Source organism: Lutjanus erythropterus, chromosome 15 (genome assembly GCF_056507025.1).
Source record: "Lutjanus erythropterus isolate fLutEry1 chromosome 15, fLutEry1.hap2, whole genome shotgun sequence".
NCBI lineage: Eukaryota > Metazoa > Chordata > Actinopteri > Lutjaniformes > Lutjanidae > Lutjanus > Lutjanus erythropterus.
Window position 1 is genome coordinate 36196745 of NC_139331.1, and position 15411 is coordinate 36212155.

Consider the following 15411-nt stretch of genomic DNA (forward strand, 5'->3'; position numbering starts at 1 on the left):
AAAACTATTAATTGATTATTAATCAACTATTAAATGAATCTGCAACTGTTTTGATGACCAATTAATCATGATATAAAACACATTTTGTTTGTATCATATTGATGTGTCATGTATGAGAATTCATTGATCACAATAATATTAAATTTAGAAACATAACATAACAAGTATTATTCTTTGGTTTTGGAAATTTTGGCACATTTCAATTGGTTTGGTTCTTTTTTTATTTTGCATTTTGGCCAGCAGAAACAGCAACAACTGGTCAGTTTAAACTGAATTGTTCAGTAAAACAGCCAATTAAAAGAGTCCAGGACATGTTAAAATGAAAATCAATTAAAAAGACAATTATTAACAAATGTTCAATTACTCATAACCTACAGAAGCCCACTTCCACCAGTAAAAAAACAGCTATCCTCGTGGCAAGTCATAATTATGAGATAAGAAGTCAAAATTATTGTTATAAAAATATCAAATATAAATAAATAAATGGGGTTATGTTTGCTGACAGGGGTGGATGTACTGGTTACACTCCCTCCCTTAAATATAACTACATATTCCAAGAGACTGTCCTTATAAAGCTGTAGTACTTCCGGTCCGGCAGGGGGCGCTGCTCCTTTTCTTTTTGCCTTTTAAAGTAAGCCGATGTCTCTCTTCCTCTGTGAGGTGAAAGGACATACAGCATCAAGCCAAGATGACAACATTAAGACCGTTTACCTGCGATGATTTATTTAAATTCAACAATATGTGAGTAAAGTTTTGTCAGTTTTACCATAAAGGTTGTGTTCATGGAAAAAGTCGCCGTGTGTTTATGTGTCAAATGTATCCGCTCGTTATGTTTTCTGGTGTGCAGCAGCGTTAGCAGCTAACAGATAACTGCTTCTGGGGAGAATGCTGCTGTACCAAACTCCATTTTAAAAAAGATAGAGTTTAGTATTCCTCTTGTCACAGACAAAAAGGGAGACTTATTAATGCTTGACTAAAACATATTGTGAATCTTCAGCATCCTCAGAAACAGTCGGCATACTTTATATTAGTCCAGTCTCTGTCTTTTAATAAATATGAGAATCTGTTTGCCTTCTTAGGTTAGCTAGGTGGCTAACTTAGCTAGGTCGTCAGTAACCAGTAAAGATCATGTTTAACGTTAGCTTATACGTTTGCGTTGGTGTTCGTAAATAACGTTAAAATAAGGAAAATTATTAGATTGAGTTCGGCTTATTTCTGTCTCCATAAAGGAAATGATCATTCTCATAAAAGAAATAGCAAGGCAGGAAACTAACTGATGTTTGTTTGTGTTTTTCTTTTCCAACAGTAACCTGGACCCTTTGACAGAAACTGTATCCTTCAGTTTTAGATGAATGAATCACATGTCTCTTTCTCTTGGTCTGGTATATTTCAGCGAGGGGTGCAAGTTTAATCTCTTTCCTTAGTCTATTCATTGATTAATTATACTTACAAAAACTTTTTTTGAAAAATGCATATAAACATATCTCTGCTATATTTATTATTTTTATTTGATAGTAGATGGATAAAATTTTACACGACTGATCAAATCTTAAACGGTTTCTAAGATCTGTCTGTTATCTACTGAAACCCAAAATAGTATTTGATATACCAGTAAGCTTAATATGTATAAAATCATCATTTATAAGGTGCTTTCAACTGGCAGGTGACTTTCCCAAACTTTTCCATTTTTGTTTTTGAAAGTGAACTTAAAGAAATACATTTATTTGACATTTTCTTTGAAAATCAAACCAAATATTGTATCGTACAGAGAGATGTTTCTAACATTTATCCTCAATAATATGAGTAATATCCTTGACCTTTGACCTTCAGTATGGGATCCCGTTTTACCTGCAGTACCTGGCTCACTGGCCAGAGTACTTCATCGTCGCCGAGGCTCCTGGTGGTGAACTGATGGGCTACAGTAAGTTCCTCTGCTTTGTCACATTCCAGTAATAATAATAAAGAAGTTTATTTGTATTGCACAGGTGTTACAAAGCTTTGAATCTTAGAAACTCAAATTGAAAGTAAATGTTAACATTTTAATATTTTAAATTAAAACTATTTAATTTTTCAGGCACTTTAAAAAGACAAATCAGGTTCGCAGCTCACTGTGACCCTTTCTTTTTTTTTTTTAAGTTTCTAAGATTCAAGTTTATCTAAAGAAGAAAAGTAAATTATCTCAACTAAAGATTATAGGTCAGCAAAACTTTATAAAATTGCCTTTAAATTCTTAGTCATCTCTATTATTTTATATTCCAGTACATGTGTGTGCATCTTCAAAACAATGAGTCATAAATGTTGAACCTTTCAACCTTTTCATTTGTAAAGCTCTTTTCATGGAGGACATTACAGTCAATAATCTGCTTCTGTTCTCGTCAGGTTGCTCATTAAAATCTGTGTAATCGTTGCATATAAAATACTTTTAAACACTTGATCACAGTCCTTTTCTGTGTTTTCATTCAGTAAAACAAACTGCTGTGAAGCTCATGTGACTGATCTCGTGGCTTTATTTGCAGTCATGGGGAAGGCGGAGGGATCTGTGGCTCGGGAGGAGTGGCACGGTCATGTCACTGCTCTGTCTGTCGCCCCCGAGTTCAGGAGGCTCGGCCTCGCCGCCAAACTCATGGAGATGCTGGAGGAGATCTCAGAGAGGTTTGTACCATCGTAGATCACACACACGCTCACTCTGGACAGGAATGTAGCAGCATCACTATAAAGAACAAACAGCTTTGATTGATAATTAAGGAAGTTAAAATCTGCAACAACTGCAGCTAAAATGTATTCAAATTAAGACATTTTATTTTGAAATTCAAATGTTCTTCTTGGATTCCTTTTCTCAGTTTGGATCTTCTTTATCAAACTTATATTTCTGTTGCTGTGTGAATGTTTTTTGTGGGGTTTTTTTTACACATTTTTTTTTTATTTCATTGTCATGGCAAATAAGTATAATAAGTATATATGTTCCAAATACCCATTGTCATTTTCTTTGATTACTAATACTTGGTATTTGTATCGGCTCTGGAAAAAAAAATACCATGAGTTCTAACACAAAGGGTTTTTAAACATTGTATGTGAAATTCTCTCCACACATACAGCAGGTAGGCACACTTTGTTTTGATGTTTTATTCTGAAAGTCCCCTTCAGATCAGAGACCAGCAGATGTTGTTGATCTCTGTGCACAGCTGATGACTGACGTTTTCGTTCTGTGACTTTAAATGTTGCGTTGCAGGAAGGGCGGATTCTTCGTGGATCTCTTCGTGCGAGTTTCCAACCAAGTTGCGGTGAACATGTACAAACGTCTGGGCTACAGCGTCTACAGGACGGTGATCGAGTACTACTCAGCGAGCAACGGAGAACCAGACGAAGACGCTTATGGTGAGTTATCCAAACTCAAACCACATTTTAAAAAAAATGACAGGATCCTTTATTGTAAAAATGTTTTGTTTCAAGGGTGGATTCTTCAAATAAGAACAATGTTATTTTTCTAAAGCAGTTTAATTCACTTCAACTATCAACCTGCTTGATTTGGTCAAAAACATTGAACTCAGTTTTATTTTATTTTTTTCTTTGAGTAGTAACCTAGACAAAAGTGCAGAAAGTTCTGAAAAGTCTCTCTCTGTGATGCGTTCAGGTGCTGATGGGAAAGTTCGACAATTAGGGTTTGTTGGCCAAACACCCAAAATCTGAACCTGAAGTTTTTCTCATTTCAGTCAGTTAAAAAATGTTGTTGATGAAAATCATTAACACTGAAAATGAAACTTCATTCTCCTACTAACCTGGATAAATCAAATTAAAACTGTTTACATGGATAGATTCCACCGGAGGATTTCAATAAACATTTTACTGTATTTTTGATGAACTGATCCTTTTAATGGGTTTTAATTACCACGCAAACTCTGGAGGAGACAAACACTGTGCTACACATTTTTATTTTTATACACAAACAGAAGAGGGCGCCGTTCCTCCACAACAAACAGCTGTGGAGGTTGAGACCTGAGACCAGCGGCGCCGTCTAACACCCAGAATACCAGACTGTTTAGTATGATAGAAAACATTCAGTATGTCCAGTTTGGTGCTGCAACTAATGATTAGTTTGTCAATTAATCAATCAGTAGTTGTTGTTTTTAAATGTCAATTGGTGTTCCCCAAAACCTAAGATGTCCTAAGACGTCCTCAAATGTCTTGTCCACAACTCAAAGATATTCAGTTTCCTGTCAGAGAGGAGGAAAGAAACCAGAAAATATTCACATTTAAGAAACTGAAATCAGAGAATTTAGACTTTTTTTCTTAAAAAAAAAGAAGATGTTTTTTATGTCTGTGTAGACCAGGACATTTCTGCAGCACATTTAATTTAAAATGAATGAATTGTTAATTGCGGTGGGGCATATTGCAATGTCGATTTATTATTCAGCCCTACTTTAAATTTCATGCTACAGACTGTATGAGCAAGAACGTCAAAGTTCATAGCTCATTGTTGCAACAAAGTAATTGAGTGCATACTGCATGCAACAGGGTGTACTTTGTAACAGCAGCTGCAGTACCTAGTAAAAAGAAAAAGTATGTGATTTTGATTACTTTCTTCTCTCCTCCCTGCAGATATGAGGAAAGCTCTGTCCAGAGACACAGAGAAGAAGTCGATCATCCCGCTGCCTCATCCTGTCAGACCAGAGGACATTGAATAACAGTAAACTGTGGCTCTCTGCACCCTGATAATCACATGTGAATTAAACCCAATCACAGGTCCTGCTCAGTCGCACTGTACATAATTTAACTGTCACACAGGCTGCATACCATTTCTCAGTTTTTAGTCAGAGAGCCACTGACTGTAGAGCTTTTTAATTTCCTAAACAGTTCAGATTTCCTGTAAATTCTAAATTAACGTAATTGAGAAATAAGACAACAGGCAGGTTTGAATTGACGTGTCTGTAATGGTACAGTGGATAAAGAAAACGTGGTCAGACAATAAAAGATTCCTCTTCAGCTGGTTTTGTTGTTTTTGTTATAAAACAGATCAGTAGAAAAATATCAGTCCAGGTTGAACGTCGCTCCCCTCGTGTCCCCGAGCAAACGTGAGTCTAATCTTTATCATCTTCATCTCCGCTCCGGCTGCGTTTCTCCTCCTTCTCTCCATCGTCTTCATCATCACTGTCACTGCTGCTGCTGCTGCTGTCACCGTCATCGTCTCTATCGTCGTATGTCTCCTGCTCTGTTGCAGCGTTTCTGTCCGAGTCATTTTCAGGAGGAGCTGCAGGTTCGGCAGAGGATGATGACGGCGGTGATGATGACGGCGGTGATGATGACGGCGGTGGTGATGCCGTCTCCCCAGCTGCCGGAGTTTTTTCTGGAACCTCATCGTTGTCCTCCACCACCTGCTGCCTCTTCCACATCTTCGCCATGGCCAGCAGTTTGAGGTTGGGCTGGTTGGCGGCGTCTTCTGGGAAGATGTAATCATAGTACTCCTCCCAGCCTGCGTCCGACTGAAAGAATGAGGATAAAAGATTGTAATCAATACAATCAGGACTATTTTCATTACTGACTCATCTATGGCTTTTTAATTTAAGAGTCAACATGTTGACATTGATTGAAGTTTGTAGTACACAAAAGAAAATAACATGTTGATTTTTGCAGTTCTCACCCCGTCCTCTGCCGTCAGCTTCCTCCTCTTCTTCACCTTCTCTGGCAGCAGCTTTCTCACCCTCTCCATGGTGCCGTCGGAGCCGAACTCCTTCTCAAAATCGCGCCAGGACTCGAGCAGCATGAGCCGCTCCTCCTTCTCCTCGCAGTTCCTCATGCTCTTGTTGGCCTCCTCGAAGATCTGCCGGCACTTCTGCAGCCGGTCGGGGCCGTCGATGGACAGCTCGAACTTGGCGTAGCTGATCCAAACCTGCAAGATAAGAAGTCAGAGTCACGTCTCAGGGTGAAAAGAAAATTAGGGTCAGACTTTCACAGTTGCAAGACCTGAGCACATCGTTCAAGGTTTGAAATTTTTTCCCCAGATATTCGATGAGCAGTTCTCACCTTGACATGCTGAGTGCGCTGCAGCAGCCGTTTGTAAAGGTTTCTGGTGTTTCCAAACTCCTCCTGCTCAATCTCAAAATCAATGTAGGACTTCCATAGTACCTGAGAAGATAAAAGACACAGAAGCTTTGAAATGATGAACAAATGGATTTATATGTGCAGAACAAATGCTGCCTTTTATGTGGAAGACTAAACTTTTGACAGTTTTTGTGCTGAACTGGAGGGATGATATATAATTAGGCCTCGTCTAAAAAGAAAAAAATGTTCTTTACTCATTTCAAGTAAAACATTTATAAATGAAAAAAAAGCAGATAGCTTTTGAAAAATGTTGTTAGACTTGTGTTTGGATATTGGGTCTGGTGGATCAATTCAATACCTCTGGCATGTCCAGTCGTGGCTGTCCGATGGCGAGCTCGAAGATGCCGCGGGCTCGGTCGATGTCTCCCAGGATCGTCTCCAGCTCGGCGAACTTGATCCAGGTGGTGCAGTTCTCCGGACTGAACTCCAGGTATTTCTCGTACAGCTTCCTGCAGCGGTCGAACTCTCGCAGCTGCAGCTCGAGCTCGATGTAGCCCTTCAGCAGTTTGTTCTTCGGACATTTACCGATCGCTGTGCCCTGAGAGGAGAAACCGTGATGAGTTCATCTGCAGTGTTTGTGAGGCTTCCCGTTTCTGCCTTTGAGCATTAACAGGTGACATCTTTGCTTTTAAATATTACAATTTCTGCTTTACTTCAGATATTTAAGAAACACAGAGGGTTTCAACACAAGTGTGTCATTAAGATCAACAAACTCTTCTGATGAATCTTACCATGATCTTTCTGGCTCCCTGCAGGTTCTTCTGTCGAATCTCAAACTGAGCGCAGAGCAGCCAAATCTTAGCAAACGTGAACTGAAAAAGAAAAAAAATAAGTTGAGATTATCACAGTCTAGAGACTTTAATAAGAGAAATGAGAGAGAATCAGGATTCAATCTAAAGAAATGGAAAAAAGTAAAACATCTAAATTACCTTTTTATGAGGGATGAGGTCCAGACAGGCCTGGTACACCTGCCGTGTTCTCTCAGTGTCCTGACAACAAAATAAAAACAACATAATTAGCAGAGTTTTGTTGTTGATTTGTTACTTGTTTTTCATTGACGTAACCTTTTAATTAAGTAGAAACTAAGCAACTGGTTGAGAGATTCAATGAGCAGATCAGGAGTCTTTTTTTAGTTTACAATAATAATAATGATAATAATAAGAAGAATACACTGATGATGTGAAGGTTGATGATGGTGACGATGAAGATTGTGTGAACTGACCTTGACCTCCAGCTCTTCGTACAGAGCGTAGTTGATCCACAGGTAGATGTATCGTTTCCAGTGTCTCTTCTCCTGGATTGGCGGCACGTTGGCGATGGCGCGCTCATAAACCTCTCTGACCGTGTCGGGGTCGGCGTCGTTCTCCACCAGGCGGAGGTAATCAAACCACGCGTCGTAGTTGTGTGGGTTCGCCTGATGGAAACAGAAAAAAATGCCAGTGATTCGTGTCTCAGAAGATACTAGTTACTACTTTTTATTTTTTTTTATTGGCGTTCAAACCAACACGACAGATAAAAATATAGTACAAATATTCATGTGAATGAAAGATAAAGAGCGTGTTTTTATGGTTTCTGCTGTAATTACCTTGACTTCCTCCTCATACTGGAACCTTCGCTTGCTGACGATGACGTCCTCGATTCCCCTCCGGTCTCCAAACTTCTTCTCAAACATTGTGTAATACTTGAAGAGCTCCTGTGCCTGGTGTTTAGGGATCCTGTCCAAAGCGTATTTATAGATCACCCGAACACGTTCAAACTGGAAAGGAGGAGGCATTTCATACAGTCACAACAAGTTCTGGTCAAAACAGACAACTCAGCAGCTAGTTCCACTTCTAAGGACAAGGATATCAACATTTTTAAACCTCTCAAGCATTACAAGAAACCAAAAACACTAATTTGAATTCATACAGTCAATTAGAAGACAGTTTTTTCTACAAACCTCTTTCTGTGTCTCCTCAAACTTGGCAAAGGCCACGAAGAGATTTTCTTCCACATGTTCCTCTCCGAAGAACTCCACCGCCCTCTCGTACACCTTCCTGCTGTGAGCGATGTAGCCGTGCTTCTCTTCAAAACGAGCATATTTGATCCAGTTCTTCACTTCAGGGTGAACCATGACGAGTGCAGCGGAGTTAAGGAGTTTTTATACAACAAACGAATATCATCTACAAGGTAATACACAAACTATCACAGATGTCATCGGCTAATGCTGTTCAGAGTTCAAAAAATGAAACATGACACTAACAGCAAATAGGAATTTTACATTATAATCTGTAAATTTGTTTTGGCTGTTTGTTATTAGTCACAGCGAGTTTTAATTTTGATTTTAATACCACCTCGTCTCAGTAGTTTGATACTCAGAACTCAACACATGAAAACGCCAACAGAAGGATATATTGCTCATAAATGGTACGAGCTTTGTCCACCTCCTTGTAGCGCAGCTCAAAGTTGATGTAGGAGTGCCAGGCCTGCTCATCAGGCTCCCACTCCATCCAACGCTCGAACACCTGCCTGCAGCCGGCCACATTCCCCAGCATCTCCTCCATGTAAGTGTACTTGTACCTTTCACAGGTAAACACAAAGTCAGACGTTAATAAAGCAGAGGGAGATACTTGGATGGAGCCATGAAAAAATCATCTGTTTCCTAGAAACCCAATTCAATTAAAACATAATCTACATTTTAATTATTTTTTCTTTTCTCTATCTCAGGGTGTGAATCATATTTACTAATATTTGTACCCATTATATTAGTGTGGGATCAATAAAATTTATTCAATTAATTGCTTAAGTAAATTTTTGGGGGGAACAGAAGAAAGCTTCCTGTCACTCAAATGTGACTCTGGAAAAACAGCAAAAACAAAACTGAAATAAGTGAAATAAGCAAAACAAAAGTAAACTGATTTGTTTTTCTGATGTTCATCTTTTTCATACAAAGGAGGCTTTAATAAATTTTAAAATTTAACTTTGTTTAGAAAAGGAGGCGCTACCAGCTGTACTCAACTCCCAAATAATATCAGCACCGTTTTGGTGGGATTTTATTTGGTGTATTCCTTGATGAAATATATTTGACATAAATTACCATTAACACCAGAAGTGAAGGCAAACTTTACAGTATATTAATATCATTCGTACCAGAACTGGTTGACTCGTGGGAGGATGGTGATGGCTCTGTCCCAGATATTGCGGGCGTGGTTCACCTGGCGACTCTTCATCTCCATCTCGGCATACTTCAGCCACAGAGTGATGTTGCGGTGATCGACATCCAGCGCTCGCTCGTAAATAGAACGAGCCCTGAAACCAGAGGAAGCAGCGATGAGGAAAAACTTAACGGAAGGAACGTGTTGACTGTTAAGGACAAAAACTCTGGGTAAAAAAGGGCCAATCACAGCATAAAACAGCAACCAAAAGGTTGCAGATGCAGGATTGTCTGGTTTATTGCTACTTCCTGCAAGAAAAACGATTAACTGGCTAAAGACACACTACCTCTGGATCTCCTTCAGGCTTTCCTCCCATTGTGCGTATTTTATCCAGTTACTGATGACGGTGCGATTCTTTCTGATGTTGTCCTCAAACCCCTAAAAGAAAAGGCAGAAAAAAAACTGAAGGTGTTTTTGTTCCAAGCACTTTTAAATTAATCACATGTTGTTTTGGACAAGTGATGACGTTAAAATGTGAGTAGAAGACCCTTTCTTTCAAGTCAAGAATGAATCTGAAATACTGCACATTTAAAATCGTTAACACACCATCAGTGGAGAAAATGACAGCCGACTTACCTTCCTCTTCTTGAGTTTGTAATCGTTCAGCTCTTCTTCATCAGTGATCTTCTGTTTTGGTGGTGGTGGCAGAAGTTCGAGCTCCCTCTCTTTAGCTTCCCTCAGCAGCTGCTCAGCAGTGATCTGAACCTCTGCGGGAGCTTTATTCTTCACCTGAAACACGAGAAGAAATTCTTTAACATGACGTTGCTCCAATCGTGAACATAATGTCTTGATGCTGTTTATGTGTTGGGTCTGAATATTCTTAACCTGAGGCGCTTCGTACGGAGTTGAAGTAAAAACAAAAAACATTAATTAAAAAATATTAACATTAAAATATTAAATGAACGGAATGAAAAATACAGTGAGGAACCTTACGGGAAGCAGAATTTAAGTCTAATACTCGCTTCAATGCTCAGGTACAACTCCATTACTCATAGAAATTGTCTGGAATAAATGTTCTATTATTACTCTCCCTCCTGCTAGTAATACACCATGCAATATGCAATAATAAAATAAAACGTATGTAACCCAAACAAAGTGCAGTGTGATGGAAAAATTTAACCCTCCCAGAAAGTCATCTTAGCTAGTTTAGCTGTTATTCGAGCTCATGTTCTTTCCGTCAGGCAAACATACCCAACTTAAAATATAATTTTACTGTATATTCTTAACAGAGATTACAGATGTACAAATGTAAACTTGGGTTAAAACAATCATACAGGCTAAGTGCAGTTAACTGGAAAAGTTTCCTCCACTGAACAGTAGCTTAGCACTATGTGTTAGCATTAGCCACAGAGCGCTCATGGCTCGGGTGCCGAGTTTAGTTTTCTTACCTTCGCCACCTTCGGTATCCGCTGTTTACCTGCCGCGGTGGACGCCATTTTACCGGCAGATACCAAAAGATACCAAACTTACTCAAAATGTTTCGACGACAACAAAACTACCACGGATAACTTAACGTTTTGTTCACATCCACCGCGAGCCACCATGACAGTACCCACAATGCACTGCGAGTTCCCATTACCCCCTGCGGTAGCGGTCCTGTGTAGAGGGTAATCCCAGACCCGCACAAGATCTCGCGGGAGTGATTATTTTAACCCAAATTATGATATTTGTCCAACCGAAACCAGTTTCTTTTTGTCCGTGAATTTATCTGTATTTTTAACAACGGCTTTAGAAAAATGGAAGTAGTTTATACAATGTGCACAATGAAGAAACGTGTACGAATCTCGCGAGAGTTTTGCAAATGAAGCGTTCCCTTATAGACACAACGCCTTTGCAGCGTTCTGTTACTATGGTTACAGAGTCTGTCAGGCTCAGACTGCGACGAAAATTTAGTTTTATGGTGCGAATTTCATTCACAAACAACAGAAAGTTCACCAATAAAACTAACACTGTAGGTGATTAGATTAAAAAATCTGTTACAGGTAAGGAACTCTTGTTTTTAAAATGTTTTTTGTTGCGGTTTAAATTTTTTTAACAAGACAACCGACAACAACCGAACTTATGTCGTCGTCGTTGCTCTTTCATGTTGTTTTAAAATCAGTCCAGGTGAAGAAGATGAGGATCATAACTTCACCCAGCGGACAGGAGGAAACTGTGACCGTGAGAAGAAGTGAATCAGCGGATGCTCAGGGGATTGACAGCCTCATCAGCCCCTCAGCTCTGGCGGTGTTTGGAAAGATCCACGCAATTCACCTTCTGTAAGACCAAACAGCTCTTTTTCACCATTTTAAGTACAGATAGAAATCAACAAGTTTTCTCATCCAGTCCGTGAAATGTCATAATCAATGAAAAATGTTCATGGCAACATACCAGAACCAAAGCAAGTTTTATCTGACTATTTAGGGATCTATTTAAGTTACAGTTAACTCTGAACCACAGTTAACTATTGATTGAACACCAATGGTTTATTATATTTTTATTTTTATTTTGCTCAATTAAAAAATACACAAGAATACAAATAATATACAGTGGCCTGCTATTTGAAGCCTTCACCTAAATAATGTTAAAATTCCACAGTTATTGAGAGCACAATAAAAAAAGAAAAAAGAAAAAACACCAAAATGCTGGTCATTTTCTTCTTTACATAAACAAATTTCTTGCTGGAAAAAACACAAGAAAATGTCCAGAATTTCAAAAAAAAAAAAAGCAACCAGTATGCTCCACAACTACATCCTCAGTTTATTGCTCACAAAAGCAGTTTACTTAACTATGCTATATATTATTTGTGATACAGTAGTAGTTTCAGTTGTTTTGATATTTTTTCTGCACACTGTGAAATCTTTTTTGTGAGTAATCATAATAATGATGAAATACTTCCTGCATCTTTTTGTCAAAAGTCACTGAATAAGTGTTGTAATGTTTTAATGTTATTCTCTGGTTCTTGTTTGCTCTATTTCACCTTCCAGAGAGAAAGCCAATCTGGCCGTGACTCTGGCCAATGAAAAGGACGACATTCTGGCCCACGCTTCCTTCTTCGATCACCCTGTTGGAAACTTGGTGGATCAGAGTCACTGGGAACCTTTTCTGCACGAACACTTCAGTGCTGAAAAATGCACAGTCTGTATCAGTCATGAAATCTTACTGCAAAGAGCTGCTGATGTTGAGTCGTTTTTAAGATTAATGCTGTTTATGTGCACAGACAGTTTTTAATTATACAGATCACATCAATCTTTGACACCAACAGAATTAAAATTAAGCCTTTTTCCTTATTTAAAGCTGAAATAAAGTTACGTCTTAGATCAGGTGAAATCAAAGTGAACAGACACCTGCACTGGACAAAACTAAAGCTAAACTGTCTTCCCTCTGCAGCCTCTGAACACACTCTTCCTCCACCTTTTCGTGGCACAGCCGACATTTGCTACAGCAAGTTTAAAGGAAATATTGAGGTATGAAAAATTAAGGTTATATGTTCTTTTTAATCCAAAGTTGAATAAAAGTGGTTTAGGGTTTTACAGTGTTCTTAATTGGAATATTTATTGTTGCAATATTTTTTTTAAATTGTTCAGCCCCAGATTAAGTCACCACTTAAATTTAATTTATGTTGCTCCAAAGTTTTAAACTAGCTTAAAATAAACCTCAGTTTAGTTTTTATTACCTTGCGAGGCAGCTGGATTCACAAGATCCAACTATCTGGTGTGTCAGTGTCAGGGACCAAGCAGTAAGGACAGGGACACAAGCTTCATTTTAGAATTTTAAGGCTTTATTTAGCCAAATCAATCCATGCATCAACAAAATCTTAATGTTTAAAATGCATAAGAAAAGGGAAAGTATCAACAAAAGTATGACTCTGGGCCCCTTAACTAAATTAAGGTCAACAAAACAATACAGCAACAAAAGTCTGAACTGAGCAAACCTGACCTCCCAAATGACACAAAAGAAGGGGTGTATATACACATGGGCTAGCCTACATAGAAAAGAAAGGGGGGGGGGGGGGGATCTTAACTCCATACCTTTTAAAACCCAAAATAAACCCAACTACCAGTAAAGACCAAAAATCTTCAATACTTAGACATAATTAATACCAATAACACCCAAAACCCCAAAGAAATGTCCACATGCTGCTTTGATTTAAGTCCCTGTAATTCAGAGCTCCCCTGCTCAGCCCTGGGAGTTGGCACCTTCCAATTCTTGTGCTCCAGGATAAAGGGCCACCCGAAGGTCCGCCTCCCCCTTTGATCAGGCATCTCTCAAGCAGCATGTGGAGAACAACGGAAACAGGTGTCAAATATCTTTAGCAACTCTAAATCTTTGCAAAAAAAAAACAATGACCACTAAATGTTAACCAAAATGCGTGCACTCAAATTGGAAACGGTGTAATTAAATAAATCGAGGAAACCAATAAACATATTTAACCAAAAAGTAGTGTCTAGTGATTTATTTCAAATGAAAAGGAACATCACTAACACTTTATGAAGGTGAGAGTAGCTTTTTAATTGTGCAACAGAGCTCTGTTTAATTGTAAACCTAGTTTTGCTAAACTCTGATTAGAACAAACCTTAGATTAACTTAATATTTTTTGGTGCAACTCAGTCTAAGGTACTTTGGTACAAACAATGACAGAATGTAGATTCATAGAAGTTCATTCAATGTCTGCAAAATCACAATTCCCATGTTGTTTCTGGTCTTTTTGCAGAGCTGTTTTTAATGCAGTCACAGAGCTTGAATACATCTGCCTGGTCAGCCCAAACGTTGGTGGTTTAGGTGAGAAACAAATTCATTGTTATGTTTATCAGTCATTCAGAAATTAACCTTGAAAAGACTTGTGAGTCTTGTGATTGTTGTTTGTTCAGATCCAGCTCTGGATGAGGTGTTTGAGCCGCTGCAGCGCCTGACTGATCCCGGCACTCAGTGTTTAGCATTCATCTGCCACAGACAGGAGCACTGCCCAAGGCTTCATATCCGCCCTGCCAGGTGATTTCTTCTTACTTATCTGCCTGAAACTTGTGTTAAGCTCATGTATGTATAGTGCAGATTCCTGTAGTGCAGCGATAAGGGTGTGTTTAGATCGAATGGTGGACATCATGTGAACATTTTCCTTCAGCTTTGGTGTGAACTGACTTGAATGCCTTCAAATATTGTGCCCAGATTTCATTAGAATCACACAGTGTGACAATAGTGTATTTGTCAGCAGATTTAAATGAATGTCTTCATCACATATGATGTAGATCTGTTGTGCTGTAACTGGATTTTGGCCACTTGGGGGCAGAATAACACCCCAACACAGTGACAAACCCCACACACATCCAGTAGAGCCTCAGTACTATTACCATCCTCTTGAAGTCTTGCCTGTCACCTGATGAATAAAAGTCCATTTGTCCTTCTTGCTCTGGTTTGGTCTCCACCAACTCCTGAATAAATATCAGTGCTTGTCCCTGATGCAAAGCATTTCCTGAAGATGAGGAGTCCTTTCAGGAGCATTACCTAAAGCCTCTAAGGTTGTTTCTGTCAAATACTGCACATGTGATCTTCAGTTAGGTACAGAAAGGTAGAAAGGTTCTGGATAGAACTTTAAGAGAGTGTTCTAGGTGGAACCATTGCACCTTAAAAGGGTTCTCTGAAGAACCTGTCACAGGGGGTTCTAGGCACAACCCTTCACAGATGGTTGTAGGTATAACTCTTTATGTTGAGTTCCAGGTGAAACTCTCTGAAAGGGTTGCAAGTGAACTTTTATAAAAAAGTTCTAACAAGAACCACAAATGGTTCTCCAATGGGGACAAATCCCCAAACCCTGTATGGTTCTAGTTAGCACCTTTATTTCTAAGAGTGTATGTGATGCAGTCAGAGAACGTGGAACATGTTGCCGTGGAAATAAATGCTTTTGGTTTTTAAGATCTTTTAATTGATTAATTGATTGTTAATTTTACTGATGATTTTATCGATTTAAGGAAAGAGCATACAATTTGCAACCTTAGTTACCATGGTTACGCTTCACTCACATCATTATTGGTACTTTGGTATCTCCTGCTCCTCATCAGTCACCATAAAGTTCATATTTTAGCAATACTGTATTTTAGTATGGTCTTGCCTTGGGCTGAACAATTAATCGAAAAGTTATCATTAC

At 38.8% G+C, this 15411-nt stretch overlaps 3 protein-coding genes across 3 annotated transcripts in view; 2 read left to right on the forward strand and 1 right to left on the reverse strand.

The window, feature by feature from the left end:
* Positions 1 to 607: 607 nt before the first annotated feature.
* Positions 608 to 4980, forward strand: naa20 (N-alpha-acetyltransferase 20, NatB catalytic subunit). Its single transcript, XM_084737440.1, has 6 exons — positions 608 to 741; positions 1307 to 1331; positions 1831 to 1921; positions 2517 to 2652; positions 3230 to 3375; positions 4597 to 4980. Exons 1-6 carry the CDS (start codon positions 689 to 691, stop codon positions 4680 to 4682), a joined length of 537 nt encoding a protein of 178 aa, XP_084593566.1. The 5' UTR covers positions 608 to 688; the 3' UTR covers positions 4683 to 4980.
* crnkl1 (crooked neck pre-mRNA splicing factor 1) lies at positions 4909 to 10863 on the reverse strand. The gene is made up of 14 exons (XM_084737439.1): positions 10679 to 10863; positions 9867 to 10019; positions 9577 to 9668; positions 9226 to 9384; positions 8489 to 8655; positions 8036 to 8214; positions 7682 to 7852; positions 7319 to 7510; positions 7026 to 7085; positions 6828 to 6908; positions 6395 to 6634; positions 6019 to 6120; positions 5636 to 5884; positions 4909 to 5477 (listed from the first exon to the last, which is right to left on the reverse strand). Exons 1-14 carry the CDS (start codon positions 10724 to 10726, stop codon positions 5076 to 5078), a joined length of 2295 nt encoding a protein of 764 aa, XP_084593565.1. The 5' UTR covers positions 10727 to 10863; the 3' UTR covers positions 4909 to 5075.
* A 225-nt stretch (positions 10864 to 11088) lies between these two features.
* The window catches only part of cfap61 (cilia and flagella associated protein 61), a 42892-nt gene continuing 38569 nt past the window's right edge, over positions 11089 to 15411 (forward strand). The window contains exons 1-6 of the mRNA XM_084738115.1: positions 11089 to 11272; positions 11392 to 11548; positions 12257 to 12407; positions 12660 to 12736; positions 13984 to 14051; positions 14141 to 14261. Of these exons, the coding sequence (XP_084594241.1) occupies positions 11406 to 11548; positions 12257 to 12407; positions 12660 to 12736; positions 13984 to 14051; positions 14141 to 14261 (560 nt within the window). The 5' untranslated portion in view covers positions 11089 to 11272; positions 11392 to 11405. The remainder of the gene's footprint in view (positions 11273 to 11391; positions 11549 to 12256; positions 12408 to 12659; positions 12737 to 13983; positions 14052 to 14140; positions 14262 to 15411) is intronic.